We start from the raw sequence: 26997 nt of genomic DNA on the forward strand, positions 1-26997 counted from the left end.
TCCCTCTCTCTCTGACCCTCCCCCGTTCATGCTCTGTCTCTCTCTGTTTCAAAAATAAATAAACATTAAAAAAAAATTTTTTTAATAAATAAATAAAATAAACAGTTATGAATATAAAAGACATGGATATGAAGGCTGACATGGATAAGGGATGATTAAGAGGACGTCACAAAAAAAAAAAAAAAGAGGGTGTCATGATGGGGAAAGAACTACACAGATGTCATTATATAAACCAAAGATCTAGAAGCCAAGTGTCTATAAACAGCCAAGGAATTAGTAGTTTACCTTACTCAAGAGCAAGCAGAATGGAGAAGGATCATAAGAATAAAATGGAATAATTAAATCTTAGGTATATAATTATATATATAAGAATCTAAAAGTCATGATTATACAGACAATATGAAAAGCAAAACAGACCTACAAAGGTCTGTTTCTACTAAAGAGGTAGTTTATTTACAACTCATTTTTATACTTTCAAATTTCTTGCCTGGATAAAAAAGTCACCTTACTACCTGGAACCACAGGAATGGCACTGAAAGCATCTGCTCTCTCACTAGGGTGGGTCTCTTCCTGCTGCTTTCAGATCCTAATCTAGTTATGCTGATGAAAAGCAAAGATCTTCATAGGATCACATACTCAAAATACGGATTTGCCAAGATGATCTGCCCAGTTTAGTTGTACAAGATTAAGTGGTAGTACATGGAGCAAAGTAACATAAGAGATAGCAGAAATTGGGGGGGGTATATGTTACTTGTTCCTGATGGACAGATGACGGATGAAGAGTTTAATGAAGGAATCACGGAGAGTGTTATCACAACAAATAACTAACAAGAGCTGTACTTGATTACTTTGCTAGCAATAGGAATAAACAGCAAAGGTACTTGTCCAGGATTTAGTAATGGTAAATCACAAAACTAGGAATGATAAGAGGACTTTCCAGTAACAGGAAGTCAATTAATATCTATGGTTAGGGAAAATGTCATGAGAAGCTATGCAATAAAAACCACAGATCATGTTATGTTAGATAGTTGGGAAGTGTAAGGTCGATTGGTAGACAGTATTCAGGAAAAAAAAACCAATATCAATTTGACTAACCCATCTATTGTGACTGTGCAATGGCAGAAGGCCTAATAGTCTATGAATATGGAATCATAAAGTTAGTAAAGAGAGAATACTTTGTCGAGGTACAGGTTTTAGAAATATCTATAGTCTTCAATGCTTTACATAGAGTCATCAAAAAGTTTAACCTAACAGAGAATTTGTCCCTGCCTCTATTCAGTGCCTAAAAAGAGGAGTCAGAACAAGGATGAATACTAGAGACATTAAAATACTAGAGACATATACCTTCCCTGTGGTCAAATAAAAGTCCTAGCTCATATGTCTCTAGAGTTTGAAAGACTTTAAATGAAAAAAGATTTTTACACATCAATTAGAGTTTAGTAAATTCCTAAAGAAATAGTACAATCAATAAAACAATTGTAGATGACAACCTTTCCTAGGTAATCCTTTGCCCTATGGACTTCCTCCTTGTAGAGCTTGGTCCGGGGATGATAATGGCATATGATACGACATGGGTATCAGAAAGCATAAAGATCCTTTCTGCAAATCATAGTAAAAAATAAGCCCCATAAATAACAGAGTTACAGACATGTATGACATTACCAATTTATTATTGGCATTTATATAGTTTAATACTCCAGAATTTATTATTATAGGCTCCTAGTTATAAACACCATTTATCTGTAGTAGAAAGTATTCTATCTCTATGTTAAATTTATTTTTTGTTGAAAGTATATCTGGAATTCTGTGGGATCAACTGTATTTATATTATATGTATTCCAAAGAGTTCACAGGGGTAGGAAGATGAGAAATGATCATTAAATATGAATGCATAAAATGGCCCTAAAATCTGAGCGTCTTCAAAAGTGAAATGTCATCAAGACCTAATGTAGTATTAAAAGCAGCCATATCTTATTTGAAAAAGCAGCTTTATAATTTTTCCTTGCTTATATCCTTATTAGATCAGACTCCCTGGGGCTCAAATTTATAAAGAACTACAGAAATTCTAACAACCCAGGAATTAGTGGTAGAGAATAATAGTTTCAATGCTGAACAGGTTTAATAGAAGAAGGTCACAATCTTATATCCTATTTCCTTCTCAAGCTAATGGATGCCATGATGGAGGAATGCCTTTCCTAAACTTTATATTAAGTATTCTATTTTAGGGCTTTTAGCTCTACACCAACAGCCAAAGAAATGTTATAGATTTTGTTGTAAATCAGTTAATCAGCCATTGGGTCAATGAGGAGGGAAAATGTCTCAGACTCTTACGAAGAATGTATTCATTAGGTACTCTGCCAGACGTAAAGCAGTGTCTTATTTATAGACACTCATGATTGGAAAGATAGTTTAATGGGAATACAGGAAATAGGACTGAGAGGAGTATAATGAGACATAAATAAATATGTTCACAGGCCCGTAAGATTCCTAGAAAACACAAAATTTGCATGATATTAAAATAGACTTACTTCACCAAATGTATGTTCTTTGATTAGACCCTGGTTTGAACAAACCATCTATAAAGCCATTTGAAAGATAAATGGGAGACTTGAATATGGCTTGAGTATTAGATAATACTAAAAATAATAGTTAATTTTGTTAGATGCAGTAATGGTACTGTGATTTGAAAGAAAAATGTCCTTGTTTAGACATGTATATTGAAATATAAGCAAAAATACAAAAATAGATGAAAACAGTAAATGTCAAAATGGTTGAAACTGATCAGTATAATAGGCACACATTAAATTAGTCTCATTTTTCTCTAAGTTTGCAGTTTTTCATAATAAAAAGCAAAAAAACCAGTGTTACGGTTTCAGTTTGGTGGTCACTATAGTAAAAAAGGTAAAGTATTTCCCTTAGTGACTGGCCACCAAGATTGTTGTTCCAATTTATTTCTTCTGTAAAAACAGGATTACCTTAGTAGAGAATGATGTTCCTCAATTCCTTTGCTTGTCTATTCTTTATTGTACCCACTTAAAGTCCCAAATGTAGAATAATAAACTAGCTACCTTTGCTTTGCCTATACTCTGATGAATACGTCTACAGAAAAATCATCCAGGAGGCATATTCACGTAATACTTACCATCCTCAATTTCTCCGGTTAGAATTTCCCCCCAGGTGCTATAAAGACTATTTCAAACTACCTCCTTCAAATCTGGAACCAAACTTACCTTCTCAGTCTTAGTAAAGGATCTTGCCTTCCAAACAACACAGAAACTAGAAGCATTCAAACAGTAGCTTTCTCTAGTTCCTGACACCAAATCTATAAATTTACCCGTAGCTGTACTCATAGTCTATTCCTTCCCTCCTTTACAATGAACAGATCTCTTTTTCAATCACGGGTTAATCCCCTTCACCTGTGAAAACTTCTATCCTATCTCACCTTCTTAGGGGCCTTCTAACATCAATTATCTCCTCTCCTGAATCTTCAAGCTTTCTCACTCTATTGAGTCCAAACATGGCCAAGTCTCTCACATGAAAAAAACAAAAACAGGGGCGCTTGGGTGCCTTAGTCGATGAAGTGTCCGACATCGTTTCAGGTGAAGATCTCATGGTTTATGAGTTCGAGCCCCGCATTGGGCTCTGTTCTGACAGCTCAGAGCCTAGAGCCTGCTTTGGATTCTGTGTCTCCCTCTTGCTCTTTGCCCCTCCCCTGCTTGCACTCTGTCTCTCTCTCTCAAAAATAAACATTAAAAAAATTTTTTAAAAACACAAAAAACAAAACAAAAAAACCCTCTGGATTCCATATGCCACTACAGCTATGAGCCATTATGTCTATGCTCCCACACAGTTTCAAATAGGTTCCTATAATCTGTTTCTAGTTCCTGACATTCCAATCACTTAACCAATTCAAATTGAGTTTTTCCTGCTGCCATTCTCTAAAAGATATCAATGAAATCCATCACCAATGGACAGGTTCCCCCCAGTGTTCTCATGTTTCTCATCCTCTCAACAGCATTTAACAAGTGAGATCTCTGTTCTTCTTGAAATACTCTCTCCCCATTGGCTTACATGATACCATACTCTTCAGATTTTCGTTTTCTTTTTTTCTTTCTCAGTCTCCTTTGCTAGTTCATATTCCTTTAGTTGATCCTTAAATGTTGGCACTCCTTAAATCTCTGTCCTAAGCCTTCTCTTTTCTTCTCTTCTATATTTACCTTGTGAATCTCATCCTTTCCCCAAATTACCATTTATACCCCAAAATTATTCCAGTCTTGAACCATTTACCCAACATTTCCACTTGGAGGAATGCCTTGGAAGCAGCTCTAACAGTTCCAAGGCTGATTTCATGATGTTTCTCTTCTCCTCATCCAGTGTTCTCTGGAACACCACCATTTATCCAGTTCTTCATGCTCAGAATCCAGAAAACATTCTTTCTAACTTTTTATATCCTAATCACCAAATCTGGTTGATTATATCTCCTAAATGTCTATGGAATCTTTCTACTCTCCATTTCTTTACCATCCTAGTCCAAGTCCGTATAACATCTTACTTGGCCCTGCACAATAGACTCCTAACTGAATCCACATCCACACTTGCCTCGAAGTCCAAAGCACCTTGATGTTGTACAAGGGGGGGGGGGGGGGGGGGGCAGGAAGATAACACATCATCTTTGAAACACTGTTTAGCCACAAAATAAGGTTCCCTGAGAAAAATTGGAAGCAGAGAAACAGAATGTACACATTCTATGAGTTATCATTATCTCACAGAAATGTATACTTAGTCCAGAAATAGACACATGGTAGAAAGTCTTGAGGGGAGGCATCCCTCCCCCAACCACATAGGAACAGTAGGAATACCTAGCTTGACTAGTAAAGGACTTCTGGTCAGGGACATGGCCTTGATAGAAAAGAAAAAAACATCTACAGTTCCGTCTGGAGAGGCTGCATAACCACCACCAATAACAGCCAGAGATCTTATTTTCCCATTGAACTATCTCACTCCTGCTAAGCCAAAAAAAGAAAAGAAAACACAAAGAACCACTAGACCATCAGGAGACCAAGATGTGTTTCTCTTAACTCAGGACTCTATACAAGGTCTGGTACTTACCTATCTCTTTACCCTTATACCATGCCTCTTATTTTCTATGCTTCATACAGGCCTTCTTATAATTCCTTAAGAGTTCTTTCCTTTCTCAGGGCCTTTGCACACAGGTTTTATATGCTTAGTTAATCCTTTTTTTTTTTTTTTTGCTAACTGGTTAAACTAAAAGATTCATTTTTCAGTTTAAATGTTACCTTCTCAAGGAAGTTTTTCTTGACATCCTAACTCGGTTCTAAGTCCTGATAAAGGCACCCACAGCATGTTTATGTACCCTTTACATAGTATACCTCAATAGAAATAATAACTATTTGTACAATTATTTAACATCTGTTTCTTGACAAACTAGGAGGTGCTTAAATGGTAGGATCCAAAGCTGCCCTGCTCAGGCTGCAGTCCTAGTACCGGCTGAGCACCCAGAACATAATCATGTTTAATAAATATTTGACATAATCAGGCTTGATAGATATTTGTAAATGAATGAAGTGTGGACTTGAAGACATCAGATAAAGCAAGACAACTAAGCACTATATACCACCTAGCAATAATGCTGATTCTGAGGTTTTGGGGCCTTAAATTTCTGAAAAGCATGGATGATTCTGGGCTTGTACCTAGCACACATACGCCTCAAATGTGGGAGCAATACAAATGAATGCCTGCTATATCTAATAAAACAGGAAGCTAGGGCTTAGAGTATTTTTTTAATTAAAAATTTTAATTCCAGTATAGTTAACACACAGTGTTACATTAATTTCAGGTATACAATATAGTGATTCAACAGTTCCATATATTACTCACTGCTTAGAGCATTCTTATATAAGCAAACAGAACATTATTTTACACCACTTTGTGCAATTCATTGATTAAAGTGTTGAAGGAAATATGAAGACTTGATTTCTGACTTCAAATCAGCTTACTTTCATTTAGAGAAAGAGGGCACATTTGCAGGAAAAGAAAACTGACTGCACATTTAAATCACCTGGGGAGCATTTAAAAAATACAGATGCTTAGGCCCTACCTCCAGACAGTCTGACTTAATTGAATTGGTGATGGGCTCTTGGGCATTGGTTATTTTTTAAAAAGCTTCCAGGTAGTTCTAGCATACAATCTGGTTGAGAACCACTGGTTTAAGGAGTGAATTTGAAATGCTGCTTTTTTTTTTATTTAAAAAATTTTATTTTAATGTTTATTTATTTTTGAGAGAGAGCACAAGTGGGGTTGGGGCCGAGAGATGAAGACATAGAATCTTTTTTTTTTTTTTTAATGTTTATTTTTGAGAGACAGAGACAGAGCATGAGTGGGAGAGCGGCATAGAGAGGAGACACAGAATTGAAGCAGGCTCCAGGTTGTGAGCTGTCAGCACAGAGCCTGAAGTGGGGCTCAAATTCACAAACCATGAGATCATGACCTGAGCTGAAGTCGTACACTTAACCAACTGAGCCACCCAGAGGCCCTGGGAGACACAGAATCTTAAGCAGGCTCCAGGCTTCGAGCTGTCAGCCAGAGGGCTGGCTGACACAGGGCTCGAACCCATGAACCGTGAGATCATGACTTGGGCTGAAGTTGGACACTTAACCGACTGAGCTACCCAGGTGCCCCTGAAATGTTTCTTTTATAAACATCTTTTTTAATGTTTGAGATAGAGAGATAGAGATAGAGATAGATCGAGCAGGGGAGGGGCAGAGAGAGAGGGAGACACAGAATCCAAACTAGGCCCCAGGCTCTGAGCTGTCAGCACAGGGCCCAATGCAGGGCTTGGACTCATGGACCGTGAGATCATGAACTGAGCTTAAGTCAGTTAAGTGTCCCACTCTTGATTTTGGCTCAGGTCATGCATGATCTCATGGTTTGTGAGATCAAGCCCCACATAGAGCTCCGTGCTGACAGTGCTTGAGATTCTCTCTCTCCCTCTCTCTCTGCCCCCTCCCCTGATCTCTCTCTCTCTCAAAATAAATTAAAAATAAACTTAAAGAAAAAGGATAGGTGAAATATGGATAGGCTAAAAGGAATGAGATCTCTTCAAATAGGAATTAAGAAGAAATGATAGCAAAAGTGCAAAAATGGGAAAGTATAAAGTGTGTACGAAGATAGAGGAATTAAAAACATTTTTTTTAATGTTTATTCGTCTTTGAAAGAGAAAGACAGGGTGTGAATGGAGGAGGGGCAAAGAGAGAGGGAGACACAGAATCTGAAGCAGGCTCCGAGCTGTCAGCACAGAGCCCAACATGGACCTCAAACTCACAGACCTCGAGATCATGACCCAAGCTAAAGTCAGATGCTTAACCAAATGAGCCACCCAGGCACCCCAAAGATACAGGATTATTAATGAGCAGACACACTATATGGCTGAAGCTAAGTGTTGGCAAAAGAGGATAGTAGAAAATACCTTGCATTTTTATCCTTTAGGCACTGAATGCTACTGAACATTTTTGGTATATTACAGACATGATCAGGGCAGTATTCTACCACAGAAGCCTCCCTATAAGTTGATAAACTCCTCATTGGTAGCAGCTATAAAAATGGAATAGATGGATGAAGAGATAACAAAAAGGATAAACCAGTAAGATTTTTGGCAGAGCCATAAATGGCATAAGAAGAATTTAAAGTCACACTGATAACTTTAATAATAGTAAACACCATCATAAAGACAGATCCTATTCTTCTAACCTCCTTCAACCCTCAAATATACACATCCATCATTACCAGCAATCCTAGTTCTATTTCTAAGGTTTATGTTTATTTTTTTTCCTAGGAAATAATACTTTTTAATGCAGTAATCTGTGAAAAAGGGATTGAGACTTAAAACAAAAGCTGATTTGAAGTAACACTTAGATTGTGAATCCATTGCATCCTAAAGGAGTATTTAATAATTACCTTCATAATCTGATGAATAAAAGAATATTATGCTGAATTTGTTTTTATTTTGAAGTAGATCATAAGACATCTCTAAATCCAGCTTCTTTAATTTAGAATAACAATTAAATATCTATTTCTATATCATACCTTGTATTTGGTCATGGTGCTAAAATGATTATTCCGAAAGAACACACAAAGTTCTCCTTCCTGAACCGTTGAAGTTAGTTCACATAATCCATGGTATGTCAGTTGAGTGGCTGTGTTATTTAGAAACTGCTCAGCTACAAAGCCTATGGAACCAATGCATAGTATTAGATGGAAGAATAATTTCAAAATTAATAAGTTTTTTCTATTTACATTGTGTTCCAAGTATGAAGAATGGCCAATCAAAGTAAGATTTTCCCTAGTATAACATGATTGACTCCAAATTGAAGATTCTTCTTTCTAATTTTGGTATGGAAGATGTGTCTGTAGACATTCTCCATCGTAAAGAAACAGTTATGTGAAATTCTTTTTAACAATAAATGTATTTACTAATACTTCACCTACTTCCAAAAAGGATTTCAGGCACTATTAATAAAAGATAGAGACACAATAAAACTAAAAATCATTCAAACAAATAAGAAGGCAAGAATTAGCAATTTAAAAAGTAGGTAGGAATGAAAGATGTATATCAGTAGCTACTTTCCCAATGGAAAGGTGTTGAGAAATTAAAAGTAGCCTTAACAAATTGAGTTGGTTTTAAGATGTTAACAAAGATCCCAGATAATTCTCAGTTCACAAACTGTTCAGTTTTTGCCTTAAAAAACTAAAAGTAGGTGTGAGACCAAACAGAAAACACTGAGATAACTGATGCCAGTTTTAGGAGCTATTAGGATAGCCTCCAAACTTACACCACTCATTATGTAGCTATATCAAGTTCAAAGACAGACATGATCGTTATTGTTTTCAAAACACAATGAAATATAAAGTTTCTGGGGTTTAGCTGATCTTCATTATTTGTGCACTTTCATATTTGCAAACTCACCTACTAACTAAAATTTATTTATAAATACAAAATCAGTACTTGCTATGCTTTCAGGGTCAATCTTGGATATGTGCAAAGTGGCAAAAAATTTGGGTCACTCAAGGCACACATTCTCCACTGAGATCAAAAAAGGCAGCATTCTGCTTCTTGTTTCAGCTTTCTTACCAAAACAGACTCCTCACCATCTAGTAGGTATGCTTTCTTGGGGTGATTTTTACTGTGTGCAATGGCCCCCAAGCATACTGCTGAACGTGCTGGGTAGTGTTCCTAAGTGCACAAAGGCTGTGACATACCTTACAGAGAAAACACTTATTTTTGCAGATTCATTCAGGCATGAGTTATAGTGCTGTTGGCCATGAATGTAATGTTAATGAATCAACAATATGTATTAAATAAGGTGTCTCTAAACAGAAACACAAATAAAACAAGGTATGTATTTATTGATTAGTTGATGAAAATCTTGTGACCAGAGGCTCACAGGAACCTAATCTTCTGTTTCCCCTAGGAGCAGTGGTTCAGTATTCACTAATTCAATGTTCATAGACACTTTATAGAACATAACTACCAGGACTAATGAGAATCTGTGTAAATATTTTAAAAGGGTTCTTTCCTTCTTTCTCTTTCTTCATCCTTTTGCTCCCTTCTTTTAATAAGGAATGTCTCAGAAGCAATGAGGGCACGGGTGCGGTGGAAGAGAATGCCCTAAACAGTTTTGTAAGTGGGCAGGGAGGTACAGATATAGGAAGGAAAGATGAACTTATGTTAAGAAACTGACACGTCAACAAGAAATTGAAAATAAACTTGGGTAGGGCCAGAGGCAGCTGGATAACATAGGTTTATTCCACTCCCTCTCCATCCCTCACCCTTATTTATATATATATATATAAAATATGTGTAATGCTTCCTTCAGAAAGATATTTATGAATGTTCCTCCCACAACTCCCACAACGTCCTCTCTACAAATCCCTTTCAAAAAGATACAAAAATTCAGTGGAAATTACTGAACTCACAACATTATTTATGTGTGTGAAATTAAATAATGCAACATTAAAAAGGTCTTTCTCAGCTACTTTATTCTACAGAATAGGACATAAGCTCAGAAAGAATACATGACTTGCTCAAGGACATAAAACTAGTTATAGCAATAGTCTATAGTCTATAGTTATAGACTAGAACCCAGGAGCATTATTGGTTATTAAGTTTAAAAATTTAGTGCTGATTACCATAAATACAGATTGAATTCTATTTCTCCCAAGCCATAAAGCATATCCTGATTTAGACTTATAGAGAACAATGTTACCTAATTCCTTTACCAACTCTTAAAATGACCCCTGTGATTTTCATGGAATATTCGAAAGCCTAATCTAGTTTCAAATCTTCATAACTAATTAAACAAATTTTGGTAAACAATTCTAAGTGTTACACAGCACTTTACTTATCTGTATTGCTTTTAAAATGAAAGTTTATTTGCAACATTTAGCTTAAATTTCAATTTTAATGTTCTTGATACTATTATTAATGATACCAAAGGTAAAAATTAATATAATGGTAATAAGAAAAATATATTACTAAAAGTAAATTTAAGTTAAAAATTGTTTTCTTGACACTAGTTTTGAAAATACTTCTTCATTCCAGAAACTCGATACTAAATTTATCAAATTACTTTCCTCTATTACTGAAGAGTTTAGAGAACATAAAAGTACTAAGTATCTTAAAGGAACTGAAATTAGAGAAGCACTAAAATTAGGCAAAAAGGAACAAAAAAAGGATATAGGAGAAAAGGAAACTTGGCTTATTTTTAAATATTGACTAGATTTGGCACTAAGATTTGTGCTCAAATTTAAACTCAATCAGAACTTTGTCACAGTGATAGCTTTAAACAATGACTGCCTTTTTGGTTCATCTACTGTCGATTTTCAAAAATCAAATACATTACATCAATATTTTTTCTCAAGAGGATGGGGCAAAACAATCCCTTTTACTATGACAAATGCCCAGATTTCCGTTGAAAATATAAGGGCTCATATGATTTGATGCCAGGGATGTAGTAGGGAGCCCAGAACATTCTATTGTGCCATAAAATAAGGAAGTACTCAAGAAATGAAGAGACATTATTAAAAAATATGGGGGGCTCTGGGGGGGCTCAGTCGGTTAAGTGTCTGACTTCGGCTCAGGTCATGATCTCACCTTCTTGACTTCAAGCCCCACATTGGGCTCTGTGCTGACAGCTCAGAGCCTGGAGCCGGCTTCAGATTCTGTATCTCCCCGTCTCTCTGTCCCTCTCCCACTTGCACTCTGTCTCTCTCAAAAATAAACATTAAAAAAAAAAAGAAAAAAAAAAAAGAACATGGGATCCAGGTTGAGAGGACTCCATTGGATATGTTTGAGATAATTTTAAGCATCAAAAAGAGTAATGATAATAATGGATTAGAACACACTGAATAAAAAAGAATCCATGAGTCTACATTGATAAAAAAAATTTTTAATGGGGGAGGAGAAAACATTTATTTTTATAGAAGAATGCCAACTAATAAATGTAGAAGGAATAATAGAAATACCATAACCACTACAGTAATAGTTTATTCAGACAAGAATCAATGAATGCCAATCGTACTGGGTGAAAGATTACTAGGGAACAGGATATTAAAAGTTTCAAAGTTTCAAAGCACAACATCAGAGACTACTTATTAATTACAAAAGATAAAGGACATCTTTACAACAAAAAGATCTAGCAGATACCACCTTAATCATACTTCAACATCACCAATAACGGAAGGAGCAGACATCTTGTGCCACCTGATTTGATGCATTGGGAAAGATACAATATCACCTATATAGTATTCCCACCAAAAATATATAACTACGGGGCGCCTGGGTGGCTCAGTCGGTTGAATGTCCGACTTTGGCTCAGGTCATGATCTCACGGAATGTGAATCTAAGCCCCGCATCAGGCTCTGTGCTGACAGCTCGGAGCCTGAAGCCTGCTTCAGATTCTATGTCTCCCTCTCTCTCTGCCTCTCCCCAGCTCATGCTCTGTCTCTATCTCAAAAATAAAACATTAAAAAAAATTTTTTTTAAATATATAACTATTCTACTCATAAGTAGACAATCAAATAAATCCATAATGAGGACTATTCTACAGAAAACTGGCCTGGACTATTAACAAAAGTCAGTATCAGAGAAGACCAAAAAGAAAAAAAGAAAAAAGATTAGGGATCTGTTCTAGATTACAGGAAACTAAGTTGATTTGATAAACGATTCTTGATTAGAGCCCACAATGAAAAAACTTAAGAGCTATACAGGGCATTATTGGGACAACAGGAAAATTAAGAATATGAACAGTATATTAGATAAAAGTACTGTATCGATCAAAAAAAAAGTATTGAATAGATGCTAAATTTCCTGTGGTGATTTATTGTGACTACATAGGAGAATTCTTTGTTTTTAAGAGATAAATGTTGAAGGACTAATGGGCAAAGTGCTGTGATATTTGTAATTAACACCCACATGGTTTAGGAAATAGTGTGTATGTATGTATGTGAACAGAGAAAAAAAGCAAAACTTCAATATGTTAATAATTGGTGAATTTGGGCAAAGTGCATACATATAATCATTGTACTATTCCAACTTTTTTATGGGCTTGAGAGTTTTCAAAATAAATATAAACAGGAAAAAATCAGTATTTAATCAGAAATAACGTGAATTCAAACTATAATCTTTAGTGTTTACGGCACATGATAAAGACTTGATAAGTATTTGAATAAATAAATATCATGGAATTATTTAAGCATTGTTTTAAACTTAGGAATAATTGTCAAAGGAAAAATTATACCTGAGAAAGCATCCGGAATTAAGTGACGATCTCTGGTGAAGTCTAGCAGCTGCTACTGTGCTATTTTTTTCCTTATTGATTTTTGCTGCCATGCCACACCTATCATTATACCAAGGATAATGTATAATGGCAAAAAAGTACTGCCATCCAGAAGAGGTAACAAATAATATATACTCTATGTACATGTGAAAGTTCTGTACTTTTGCTTACAAGGTATTGTCATCAAAAGAAAAAAATGTTACCTGGAAGAAGGTGAAAGAATATCTAATTCTACTTAACTAACATTGCTTTTTCATCAAAAAAGAATGATAGTAAAAATTTTTCTGGTGCCTGGGTGGCTCAGTCGGTTAAGTGCCCGACTTCGGCCCAGGTCATGATCTCATGGTTCGTGGGTTCGAGCCCTGCATCGGGCTCTGTGCTGACAGCTCAGAGCCTGGAGCTGGCTTATGATTCTGTATCTCCCTCTCTCTCTGCCCCTTCCCTGCTCACGCTGTCTGTCCCTGTCTCTCAAAAATAAATAAATATTAAAATATATATATATATTTCTTTCTTGTATTCTGTACCTTAGGGTAATGAAATATTTGAATTAAAAAATAAGGAGATCACCTGAGATTAAAGCTTAATACCTTTTAATAAAGAAGAATTACATATAAACTACCTCTTAGATATTTTATTGATTCAGAAGGAAAGTTACAGGTGTGGGTCAAACAGAAAAAGCAGACTCCTTCAGCTGAACACTGTACCTAAGAAAATATGAAGAAGAAAACAATGGAGGAAAGCTAATTGCTACATTAAAAGTAAAAATATCCATTGTGGCCTTTTCTTTCCTATACTATTTCCTAGTGCCTATACAAGTAACCACTCGAACTGAGTAATTACTTCAGACTACACATTTGTAGTTTCTTATAAACAAAAAACTAGTTTAGCTTTTTAATTGTACTGAATTCCAAGTATAATTATTCCTTGATATAAAAATCTGATATGCAGAATTCTACCATTACAAAATTCACATATCAAGGAATCCATCAATTCTGGTACATATTACCCAAAAATTCTATAGCACTAAAGAGGATGATTCCTTCCTTGATTTTATCAAGGAGTTCTTCTCAAGTTATAACTGTATAAATTAGTTATAATGGGGCACATGGGTGGCTCAGTCGGTTAAGCATCCGACTTTGGCTCAGGTCATGATCTGGTGGTTCATGAGTCCGAGCCCCACATCAGGCTCTGTGCTGACAGCTCAGAGTCTGAAGCCTGCTTCAGACTCTGGGTCTCCCTCTCTCTCTGCCCCTCCCCTGCTCACACTTTGTCTCTCTCAGGAAATGAATACACATAAAAAAATTTTTTTTTAAATAGTTATAGTTTTTTGTAATCCTGGGGAATCAATGTTAGAGAAATAGGAACATTAGTTATAACAGCAGGTCGAGAAAAAGAAGAAGTGATAAAGGGACTGGACTTGTGTTGTTGGGGGTGCTAATGTTCACTTTGTTAATTAGTGTACTGCCTAAGTCCTACCTAGTAACATTATAGCCTGCCTTGGGAAAATTGCTGTCAACAAGCATTCCCTACAGCTTCATACCCTATAAGCCTATTCACCAAAATATCACTTCTCTAGCTATCAATCCATCTGTTAACACTTTCTGAATCCTATTGTTCCCTACGGTATTACAGAATAGCATATTGGAAGTTACTGAGATAGCTGGAATCTACACATGGCAATTTTCTTTATAGTCCATTTAATATTTTTAGGAATATATAGTAATGAGAGTTTGGATCAAGAATGGAAAGTTCTAGGGGCACCTGGGTGGCTCAGTTGGTTAAGTGTCTGACTTTGGCTCAGGTCACGTTCTCACAGTTTGTGGGTTTGAGCCCCGTGTCAGGCTCTGTGCTGACTCTCAGAGCCTGGAGTCTGCTTTGGACTCTGTGTCTCCCTCTGCCCCTCCCCTGCTCACTCTCAGTCTCTCTCTGTCTCTCAAAAATAAATAAACGTTAAAAATTTTTTTTGTTAAAGAATGGAAAGTTCTAGTGAGTAGAATTTTATTAATTGGAAGTTGTTTTTTTTTTTAACGGCTTTGGTTGCTCCCCTCGCCCCTATAATTAAACTTTGTTTCATTGGGTTGCAGTGAAAGAGTTGTCATACAAATCAGTGACTGATATTCCTGTATACTTACATGTTTATTCCATGTAAAAATCCAAGATAAGTCTCCACTAAAATACTCTGTATTTTCTTGCTACTTACTTCTTGAATAAATGTGTTAAACTTACGGATCTATTGACTAATATAATTAGTTGGGTTCTGATTAATCAATATAGTATGTAATTCATGTACCTATTTTCTTTTACATGTTCTATCTCTTGTAGTCACTTAATTTTTAATGTGGTGATTATAATCAACTTTTAATATACCCCACGTAAAAGAACTGTGTCTGAGAGACACAGTTTCCCCTATTTCTCGTGATTTCTCTTTCTTTTGCTTACCCTTTAAACAGAGGAGAATAGCAGCCTGAGTATTTGTGCATATTATGAGAAAGTGAAGTAGGTGGTAGGAAAGGTATATCCAAATACTATGGCTCCTTACAGCATTCTGGTTTCAAATACGCTCTTCCCTTCACTGATCAGAACACAGCTAAAAAAACATGAAACTATTTCTATACTGACAAATTTAGCAATTTTAATTAGTTAGGGACTAGGAAAACTGATGATCAGAGTATGCTTTGATTTAAAATCGTGTTTTAATATACTATATACTAAAATGAACACTTAAGCATATAATACTCATTTCAGTCAACTAGGGGATGAATTATAAAATTCACTCAGTACTCCCAAATAATAATCCTAACCCTTTTTTTCAAAGAAGAGTAATTATCAATAACTCCTGTTAATTGACCTTATCAAAGCTAACAAGTGATTCCAAAGATTTTTAGTAGAATCCAGGCCTGATTCTAGAAGTGAAAAGTGTTCTAGAAAAACCTTTCACTGGTATTTTTATGCATAATTACTTCTTTGAATTCCCACAGGTAGCATCACTTGTATTTTTTAGAAGTCTTATTTATGACACTTAAAAGATATTAAATTATAAGACAAGTTATTTTGCCAAGAATATGTCAGGTAATAGCAGCACTCACCCACCTTCACTAACCAGCTCACTATTGTCTGACTGCTTACAAGAGATGATCTTCTCCACTAGCTGGTTGTAGCTGCAGTTACCAACAGCTTTTACAATGTCATCAATCTAGAAAACAAATGACTGTCTCACTAATCACAATAAGATTAAAAACAATAACAAAGAAACCCATATCATTCTTTAGGGTTTTATTCTAATATTATATTAAGTATAAAAGTATTACTTATTAAAAAGAAAATCAACACCCAACAGTTTCTAATTTTGTTTACATCTCACTATAACATATTATGAAAAATATTGCTTAGCTATATTTCAATTATGCAAAAATAATGAAATGGGATTATTACATACAACTTTATTTCTTAAGTTGTAAAGATGCATTTAAGTGATTAAAATAAAAAGCAAACTATTTCAGGAGGAAAAATAAGAAAATTTCAGGTTTTTTTTTCCTAAAAAATTAATATTTTGCATTTAAAACAAGGCAAATCTGAAGATATTAATTTATGGGATTCACAAAATTTTCCCATTTTACTTATTATTTAGTTCATAGCAAAGTATAGTGGAGATATGAGTAGATATAACTATGTCATTTTCCTGAAGAAAAGTTAATATTGTATTAATCAGGGACAGCATTTGCCTCATGAGTCTTACTTAAACTCTTTGTCTTTGGCAGTCTAGTAGAAAAGTAAATGTAAAGTTTAAGCTATAGGAGAATAAAACTGGGTATCTCTACTCTCCTTCCATTATACTTTGCTCTGACTACTGAAGAAAAATAGGTTTCTGATGGCTAAACAACTTGTTTTGATTGTCATCCCATCTGTAAAATATACTTACTTATAAACAATTTACATGTACTACTGTATTGATATATATATAATAAAACAAATATAAATTAATACGTTGACATAAAATAAGAGGGCCAATGTTTTCTTCCTATATCCAAATGATCCTTCTTAAATACTTACTCTTTGAACACCACAAGTTTTCACATATAAGTGTACAAGTAATGCTCTGGACAATGGTTCTCAAACTGGGGAGCTTGTTAAAAAGATCTAAAAGAATTCCAGACTCAAGTTGCTTCTCTTCTCAGTTGTCTAAGTTTTCATTCAATTTCTGCATAGCAAAGTTTAGGAACAACTGCTCTAGGCTATGATTTCTTTGTTCCTGCAAAATTCTAGGGTGGAAAAAGCCTCTGAACCATTGTGGGATAACTGACTGTTGAGAAGAGTGTTAACTGAAAAAAGTCAAAGCAGGAAATTGTGAAAAATTGTTATATATACATATCTTAGACATTTTATGTTAAAATACGCAAAGTATTCACTTGTTAATCTTTTAATGCAGAGCAAAATAAGGCCTTTTCTTTGAAAGCAGATCTTTTGGTTGATTCTATGTAAACAACACAAAAGAGTGAGACTTCCAGTTTTGATTTAAAGTGAAAACTTAGACCCTTAAGAAGCAATTTGAGGGCAAAATTCCTTTAGATTTTCATTATTTTTCTTAACACTTTTACTGTTTACAGCAATTTTTTTTTAGTGACTCAACTTCATTAAGTCTTTCCAAAGAATCTAAATTTCCGATCCTCAAGAATCCACAAAAATACATCTATAATAAATACAAAATCAATATACAAAAATCAATTGTATTGCTATAGACCAGCAATAAACAATACAAAGATTTCAAGTTTTCATAGGCAGAATCTCTACATTTTTTTTTTTAATGTTTATATACTTTTGAAAGAGAGAAAGATAGAGAGCACGCATGAGGGCCAGGGGCAGAGAGGAGACAAAGAATCCGAAAGTGGTCAGCACAGAGCCTGACATGGGGCTGGAACTCACGAACTGCAAGATCATGACCTGAGCCAAAGTAGGATGCTTTACTGACTGAGCCACCGAAGCGCCCCTCTATGTTAGTATTTTATTCAATTAATTCATTTGGGAGCCTTTTATGCACTACTATGTATTACATGCTGTTAGAGAAACTGCAGACTCAGCAGTGAACAAAAGAGACGGTCTATGCTTTCATAAAGCTTACATTCTAAAGACAATAAACCAAATAAACAAGACAATAAACCAAATAAACAAATATATTATATGCTAGGTAGCTATATATAGTGGTATGCAGCTGTTCTTTGTTCATTTTCAATGTATACTATTCCACAGTATGGATATACCATAATTTTTTATCATTCATGTTTTGATAGCTATCTAAATTGCTTTCAGTTTCAGGCTAACAAATAATACTGCTATGAATATTCTTACACATTTATCCTGTTCTACACATAAAGAGTTTCTCTAGGGAATATGTCTTACCAAATTGCTAACTTAGGTTATGCTTATCCTCAACTTTACTAGAGAACTCCAAACTGCTTTCCAAAGTAGAAAGTCAATTTATATTTTCATCAGTGGGAAATGAGAATTCTCTACATTGTAAATCTTCTCCAACATTTAGCACTGTAAGACATAAATATTAACCGTTCTAATGCGTGTATAGTGGTATCTTATTTTGGTTTTATTTTGCATTTCCCTGATGACTAGTTCATATGTTTACTACTTGTTTGGATATCCATTCTTGTCAAGTGCCTGTTCAAGTCATTTGCTTTTTTTTTTTTAATTGGATCAAAAGTCATGTGCTCTACTGAATGAGCCAGCCATACACCCCCTTCTGTTTGTCATCTTAAAATTCTTTGTGAAGAAAGTTTATCTGAAGAATTTTAGCTTTGTTAATCTTCTTTATTATATATTTACTTTGTATTTTAATATTTTCCGCTCTTAGAGTGGATATATAGCTTATAAATACCTTAAAAAATATTTACTTGTAGGAGCTCTTTATACATTCTGCATGTTAGCCCTTTATTTTATAAGTTATAATCATCTTCTACTCAATGGCTTGCTTTTACATTTTCTTTAGGATTTCTTTAAATAATCACAAGTTCTCAATTTTAATGTAGTCATGTTTACCAGTGTTCTTCATGATTAATGTATTTGTTTTAGAAATCTTTTCGTATTAAGGTCAGAAACATACTCTCAAATTTGCAGTTTTAGCTTTGACAGTTAAACATCAATGCATATGGAACAGAATTTTATTCCGTTGGGAGAAACAATTTCATTCTTTTCTAATTGGCTATCTAATTAGAAATCTGAATTGGCTACCTAACTGGCTAATTAGGCTATCTAATCTAATGGCTATCTAATTGCCTTAGCACCTTTTATTGTAAGGGCTGCCTTTCCCCTGTTGCTCTACAGTGCTTATTTATCTATATATGTATAGTCTTTTTGGCTTCTCTATTCTCTGTCATTGGTTCAATTCTTAATTACAATATTTAAAATATTTTCTATCTGGGAGACCAAGTCCTCCCTGCATGTACTGCTTCAAGAATATCACATTTTCTATTCCTGGCCTTTTGCATTTCCATATAAATTGTAGACTCCACTTGTCTCCTTCCACAACTACTCCCCATAAATCTGATGGGATTTTGTTTGGGGTTATAATGAAACTAAATTACTTTAGACAAAAAGGACATCTGTATAAATTACCTTAAAATCTAAAATTCAAGACTAAAAACCTACATTCACATAGGTCTCTAATTTCTCTCAAATTTAAAATTGTCCATACAGAGGTCTTGCACATCTTTTTGTAAGATTTATTCTTAGGAACTTATGCTATTTAAATGACGTATTTTTAAAATTTCAGTTTCTGTTTGTTACTTTATGTATTTGTTTTTAAAGATTTTATTTTTAAGTAATTTCCACACCCAACATGGGTCTTGAACTCACAACCCCAAGATCAAAAGTCACATGCTCTCCCAAATAAGCCAGGCAGGCACCAACTTCTGTTTGTCATCTCAAAATTCTTTTTGAAGAATATTTATTTGAAGAATTTTAGCTTTGTTAATCTTCTTTATTATATATTTACCCTCTATTTTAATTCTGCTCTTAAAGTGGATATACAGCTTATTAAGTTAATAAGCTTTTGGGGCGCCTGGGTGGCTCAGTCGGTTGAGCGGCTGGCTTCAGCTCAGGTCATGATCTCACAGTCTGTGAGTTCGAGCCCCGTGTCGGGCTTTGTGCTGACTGCTCAGAGCCTGGAGCCTGTTTCAGATTCTGTGTCTCCCTCTCTCTGCCCCTTCCCTGTTCATGCTCTGTCTCTCTCTGTCTCAATAATAAATAAATGTTAAAAAAAAAAATTTTTTTAAAATAGGCTTTTAATCTTTACTTATTAATATATTAATATAGGGCTTTAAAAATATGGATTTAGTTATTATACAGTTTAAAACATACTCTAAGTTTCATTATGGTTTTTTGAACCCAAACAATTTCTATTGTTTTTCTACTGATTTCTAGCTTAACTGCACTGTGATTAGAGGATATTTTATACTCTATATGATTTCAAACCTTAAAAATTTGTGGAAACTTGCTTTATAGCCCTGTAGTAGGTCAGTTTTTGTAAATTCATGAATGTATAAAAGTAATGTATAATCAGGTTCAAGAAAAAAACAGGAGAAAATATCATGGACAAGAGGAGACTAGGAAGATATGATGACTAAATGCAATGTAATATCCTATATTATGGAACATCAACAACACAAATTAGGAGAAAAATGGGTGAAGTGTGGGAGACCTGAAACCATAAAAATCCTAGGGGAGAACAAAGGCAGTAACTTCTTTAACATCAGCCGTAGCCATAGCCACTTCTTTCTAGATAGGTCTCCTGAGGCAAGGGAAGGATAAGCAAAACCAAACTCTTCCTTCCACAGTGAAGGAAACACTCAACAAAACTAAAAGGCAACCTACAGAATGGGAGAAGATATTTGTAAATAGCATATCTGATAAAGGGTTCGTATCCAAAATATATAAAGAAGTTATAAAACTCAATACCCTAAAAATGCAAATAAAAAATGGGCAGAAGACATGAAGAGACATTCTTCCAAAGACATACATATGGCCAGCAGACACATGAAAACATGCTCACCATCACTCGTTATCAGGGAAATGCAAATCAAAACTATAATGAGTTATCACCTCACACCTGTCCGAATAGCTAAACTCAACTACACAAGAAACAGGTGTTGGCAAGGATGTGGAGAAAGGGGAACCCTCTTGTACTATTTGCATTCCTGATGCAGCCACTCTGGAAAACAGTACGGGGGTTCCTCAAAAAGTTAAAAATAGAGAACTACCTTACAAGCCACCAACTGCACTACTAGGTATTTATCCAAAGAATACAAAAATGTTAATTCAAAGGGATACATGCACCCTGATGTTTATAGCAGCATTATCTACACAATAGCCAAAATAGGGAAACAGCCCAAGTGTCCATCAATTGATGAACAGATAAAGAAGATGTGGTAAATATATACAATAGAATATTACTCAGCCATAAAAAAAGAAATCTTGCCATTTGCAATGACATGGATAGAGCTACAAAGGATAATGCTAAGTGAAATAAACCAGTCAGGAAAGACAAATACCATATGATTTCACGCATATGTGGAATTTAAGAAACAAAACAAATGAGCATAGGGGGAAACAAAAAAGAAGCGAGAGGCAAACTAAGAAACAGACTCCTAATTATAGAAAACACACTGATGGTAACCAGAGGGGACGTTGGTGGGGGGACGGGTTAAATAGTTGATGGGGATTAAGGAATGCATGCAGTGTAAGGAACACTGGGTGATACATGGACATGGCAAATCGTTATACTGCACACCAGAAACTAATATTACACTGTATGCTAACTGGAATTTAAATAAAAATTTTAAAAAACAATAAAATAAATTGGTGAAGTGTGAATGAAGACTATAATATAGTTAATAGTAATGTACCAAAATTAAGTTTTGACACATGTACCAAGGTCACATAAGATTAGGAAAAATGGGTGAAAATCATTTTTGCAAATTTCCTATAAATCTGACATTATTCAAAAATAAAAAAGTTATTCTTTTTAAAAATATGCATTAATTAGGTTTTCTTTTCTGCTTCTATCAATTACAGAGAAAGATATATTAACATTTTCCAGTATGGTGATCTATTGCTATTTACAATTCTGTTAAATTTTGCTTTATGTACTTTGAGATTATACGATTAGGTGCATACAATTTTTTCTTTTTTTTTTTTTTTTTTGGTCAAAAACTGACCTTTATCCTTTTCTGACAGTTCCCATGGGTCCAAGGAATGAACAATCAATTAGGCATTTACTTTCTAGGTGTCTCCAGATACATATAAATCTAATTTTCCCCCCTCTTTTTACTTGCAATCTGTTTTTTATGTCTCTTGTAAATAACAAACTACATAGAATCACTTTTAACTAGAGGATTTAGTCCTATTTATACTTACCATATCTATTTATATATTTGAATTTATTAAATCTATTCTCTCTGTTCCATCAGTTCAACATTCCTTTACCTTTTCTTTCGTCCTTTTTTTTAGATTAAATTTTCTCTCTTCTACCAATCTAGAAGTTACCCACTATGTTTTCTATTCTTTTCATAGTTACGCTAAAAGAGCATTATCGAATAGCACATTCTGTAATAATGGAAATATTCCAAATCTGTGTTGCTCAATAAGATATCCACTAGCCACAGGTTACTATTGAGCGGCTGAAATGTAACTAGTGCAACTCAGAAAATAAATTTTTAATTAAATTTAAATAGTCACACTTGGCTACCACATTGGACAAAAAAGTTATAGAAACTATAACATCTAATCCTACAAAGCCAAAGTTAATATTCTCCTCTTGAACAATTAATTCTAGGCCTTTAGAATACTTTACCTACCTTCCTCCCAACTTATGTTACCATGTTTACATATGCTAATGCTGTTTTTTAAAATCCCAAAAGATAATGTTATATTTGATACAGCCCACATTTATATTTATCCACATGTTTATCATTTTATTTTCTCTTCATTCACTTTTCCCTCTATCTGAGATCACTTTCCCTCTTTATAAAACCCGTGTTTAGACTTTCTACTAATGATGGCCTATTGCCAAGAAGCTTTTTTTTTTTAAATGATTTAAAAAAAATTTAAGTAATCTGTACACCCAGTGTGGGGCTTGAACTTACAACCCCGAGACCAAGAGTCACATGCTCTACTGACTGAGCCAGCCAGGGGCCCCCAACAAGCTCTTAATTTAATTAATCTACAAAATGATTCTTCAAAGATAATTTTTCTGGGAACAGGATTACAGATTAGCATTTGTCTTCTTTCAGCACACTCAGTATATCATTTCCACTATCATCTGGCTTCCAAATGTTGCTCTTCAAGAGTTAGTTATCAATTAATGGAGACATACCCTCTCAGTAGGTGACTCTGGTGCCTACCATCCAGAGTACTGTTGATATTTATTTGTGAGATAATTATTTGCATAATGCATAATCAGAATACAAAGAACCAACCAATTCTGAGAGAGATTTCATACAGACCTAGAGATTTCAAACTGTTGCCTTGTTCTTTTTTCTTTCTCAGTAGCAGAATCACTCTATCACAATTAAGTAAAACAAATAAAAATCACAGTCCTCAGGCCCTTCCAAGAGTTTGAAAACCACTGTTTATACCAGAAAAGTCTGATGAACAATTTCAGTCCTACATTTGAGTATATGCTTTTCTTTAAGCATATGAATTCAACAGTCTACCAGGCAATATATAGCTACACATATAGTCAGAGAGATGATCTGAGTACAATTTTTAAGAATTCAGGCTTAAGTTTCTCAGGCTGTCAGCTCATTTTCCTCAAGAACCTAGGCAACCTGGCACTATCATCTGCCAGGATCCAACATGGCTCACCTTGAATATGTAAAATTTTGCACAAGGTTAGACTTTCCAGTGATGTTCTCAGAGACAGAATGCCATAAAGATAGAGACACCCCGTTTATAATAAGCCATACTTTCCTTGCCTAGACTACCAGTTACTTTTACCAATGGACAGAGATGAAGAAACTTGCTACTGTGATCTCTCCATCATTAGGGTTAGTGCGTGCAGATATGTATGCATGCTTCATACTATCAACCAATATTTACTAAGAACCTACTATGTGCCAAGCACTGTTCTATCCAATGGGATATAAGATCCAGCCCTCATAAAACATTCTAGTAGGAGATGAGAGTAAATCAAGTAAAGAAATAAATAGGGGCGCCTGTGTGGCTCAGTTGGTTAAGCATCTGACTCTTGATCTCAGTTCACGTTTTGATCTCACAGTGGTAAGTTCAAGCCCTGCAATGGGCTGGCTCCACATTGGGTGTGAAACCTACTTAAAAAAAGAAAAAAGAAAAATAAATAAAATTCCAGATAATATTAAGTGGTAAAGAAAATCAAATCAAAGAGGCTCATGGGAGAGTAAATGACAGGAAAAGAAGGGTGACTAATTTCAGTAAGTTGTCAGAAAGAGCCTCTTTTTTATTATTTATTTTTAATTAAAATTTTTTTTAAAGTTTTATTTATTCATTTTGAGAGAATGAGAGAGAGCATGAACAGGGTGGAGGAAGAGAGAGGGAGAGAGAGAATCCCAGGCAGGCTCCATGCTGTCAGTGTGGAGCCCAGTGTGGGACCTGAACTCATGAACTGTGAGATCATGACCTGCGCCAAAATCAAGAGTTGATGTTTAACAGACTGAGGCACCCAGGTGCCCCCCAGGAAAGGCCTCTTTAACAAGGTGATACTTCACCTAAGATCTGACTAATGAAGTACCAGAAACATGAAGATCTGGGAGAACAATGTGTTAGAGTAGTAGCACAATGTTCCACAGTAGGCAATCAGCTAGCACAAAAACCTGAAATAGAAATGAGCTTGGTATGTCTGAAGAACAGAAAGGCAGTTAGTGTTACTGAAAGACTAGTAAAAAAAATAAATAAAAATTTAAAAAATGGGAGTATTATATGAGGGAAGGTTGGACAGATAGGCAGAACCTAGGTCATGCAGCATATCATAAAAACTCTAGTAAGGATTTTATATTTTATTTCAGTTACACTGAAGGCCTTTAAGGAAAGGAGGGGGACACAGAAATCAAGGGGAGGGTTATTTTACAAAGATCACTCTGAGTACCAAGACAATTCAATGGGGGAAAGAATAATCTTTTACAAAGAGTACAACAACTATAGTACTAGGACAACTGAATAGCCACATGCAAAAGAATAAAATTGGATTCTTCCTACAGCTATATACAAAAATTACTCAAAATTGATCATATTCCTAAATATAAGCACTGAAACTATAAAACTCTTAGAAGAAGTTACAGGAGTAAATCTTTGTGACTTTGGGTTAGGCAAAACTTTCTTAGGACACCGAAAGCATAAGCAACAAAACAAAAAAAATAAATTGGCCTTTATCAAAATTAAAAACTTTTGTGCTTCAAGAACACCATCAAGAAAGTAAAAAGACAGAAGCGCCTGGATGGCTCTTGATTTCGGCTCAGGTCATGATCTCATGGTTGGTAGGTTTGAACCCCATATTGGGCTCTGCACTGACAGCATGGAGCCTCCTTGGAATTCTCTCTCTCTGCTCCTCCCTTGCTCTATCTCTCCCTAAATAAATAAATAAATAAATAAACAAACAAACAAACAAACTACAGAATGGGAGAAAATACACAAACCATGTATCTAATAAGAGACTTATACCTAAAATACATAAAGAACTCTTGCAGCTCAGTAACAAAAAGACAAATAGCCCAATTAAAAATGGGCGGCGGGGGGGAGGCACCTGGGTGGCTCAGTTGGTTAACTGCCCAACTCTTGATTTTGGCTTAGGTCACGATATCATGGTTTGTGAGTTCAAGCCCCACATCAGGCTCTATGTTGAACGTGCAGAGCCTGCTTGGGATTCTCTGTCTCCCTTCTTCTCTCTCTCCCAAAATAAGTAAATAACGTAACATAACGTAACGTAACATAACATAACATAAATAAAAATAGGCAAGGGATCTGCAGCTATTTCTCCTAAGAAGATATACAAATGGCCAGTAGGCACATGAAAAGATACTCAACATCATTAGCCATAAAAATACAAACAAATCCACAATGAGATATAACTTTACACCTATCAGTATGACTATAATCCAAAAGACAGAAAATAAGAACTGCTAGTGAGAATATAGACTCAGCTTTGTAGTTGACTCCTAACTCCTTGAAGTTATAGTCAGTAGTCTTGGGACAGATTTAGTAGTGCAGAGGACAGTGCCCTTAACCTCACAATTTGGCTAATTTCAGGTAAAATCACAAAAATATAATAATTAGAACATATAAATCTGATTAATTTTTCAAATCAATAAATTTTTACTACATTTGTGTTTATATATTTAACATTTTTCTACTTACCTGTGGGTCCACTAACCACCCATGGTACAAAGGAATATCAAGAAGATCAAATACTATGCATTCTGGTGTATATTCAAACACTCGAACACCAGTGAATTTTACATTTACATCCAAGCCTGTCTGTAGTTTGTGCAAGATTGCCATAGCATCACTCATATTCTGAAAATAGAAAGGAGAAGGTAAAGATGAGAAAAATCAAACCACAATGACAATGACAACAACAATAGCAAAGATATTTAAATGCAGGCACATTTACTTCTAATTTTCCATTTTATCCAATTTATTCATCCCTTCAACCAATTTTTATTAAGTACCTATGATGTACCAGGCACTAACCTAAGTTCTAAAGAGATAAGAGCGAATAAAACAAAGTTCCTGATTTCATGTAACTAATATTCTACTTTGAGAGACAGACATACATATATAATGTCAAGTATTTAATAAAAATTGAGCAGGGAAAGGACACACAGACTGACAGGGATGAGGGGCCTATTTTAGACCAGGAAGACTAAAGACAAAGTTTCTAGTCAAAGGTCTCCCACTTTTGGGTATACATCCAAACCCCAGCCATCTACCCCTTTTGTTTTCTTTTCCAAAAGAGAAAAAGCATATTCTTCAAATATGATGTCAGTGTGATCTATTTTTTTAAGTGATAAGAGCAGAAAAAAGGATACATAAGGAGTGGATACTTCATTAAAAAAGTAGGGGAGGGAGTAATAAATAGTGTGTCTCTTCCCTCTCCAACGAAGAAATACTT

General features: G+C 34.9%; 1 protein-coding gene across 2 annotated transcripts in view; it reads right to left on the reverse strand.

Moving 5' to 3' along the window:
* MINDY2 (MINDY lysine 48 deubiquitinase 2) overlaps positions 1-26997 on the reverse strand; it is an 80464-nt gene that overhangs the window by 19889 nt on the left and 33578 nt on the right. Inside the window, exons 4-6 of one of the 2 annotated variants that reach the window (XM_015070871.3) lie at positions 26241-26399; positions 15945-16047; positions 8104-8246 (exon numbers count right to left, since the gene is read on the reverse strand). In XM_015070871.3, coding sequence (XP_014926357.2) covers positions 8104-8246; positions 15945-16047; positions 26241-26399 — 405 coding nt within the window. The remainder of the gene's footprint in view (positions 1-8103; positions 8247-15944; positions 16048-26240; positions 26400-26997) is intronic. The other variant, XM_027067368.2, reaches the window with a different exon arrangement.

Source organism: Acinonyx jubatus, chromosome B3, assembly GCF_027475565.1.
Source record: "Acinonyx jubatus isolate Ajub_Pintada_27869175 chromosome B3, VMU_Ajub_asm_v1.0, whole genome shotgun sequence".
In the NCBI taxonomy this organism is placed as follows: Eukaryota; Metazoa; Chordata; class Mammalia; order Carnivora; family Felidae; genus Acinonyx; species Acinonyx jubatus.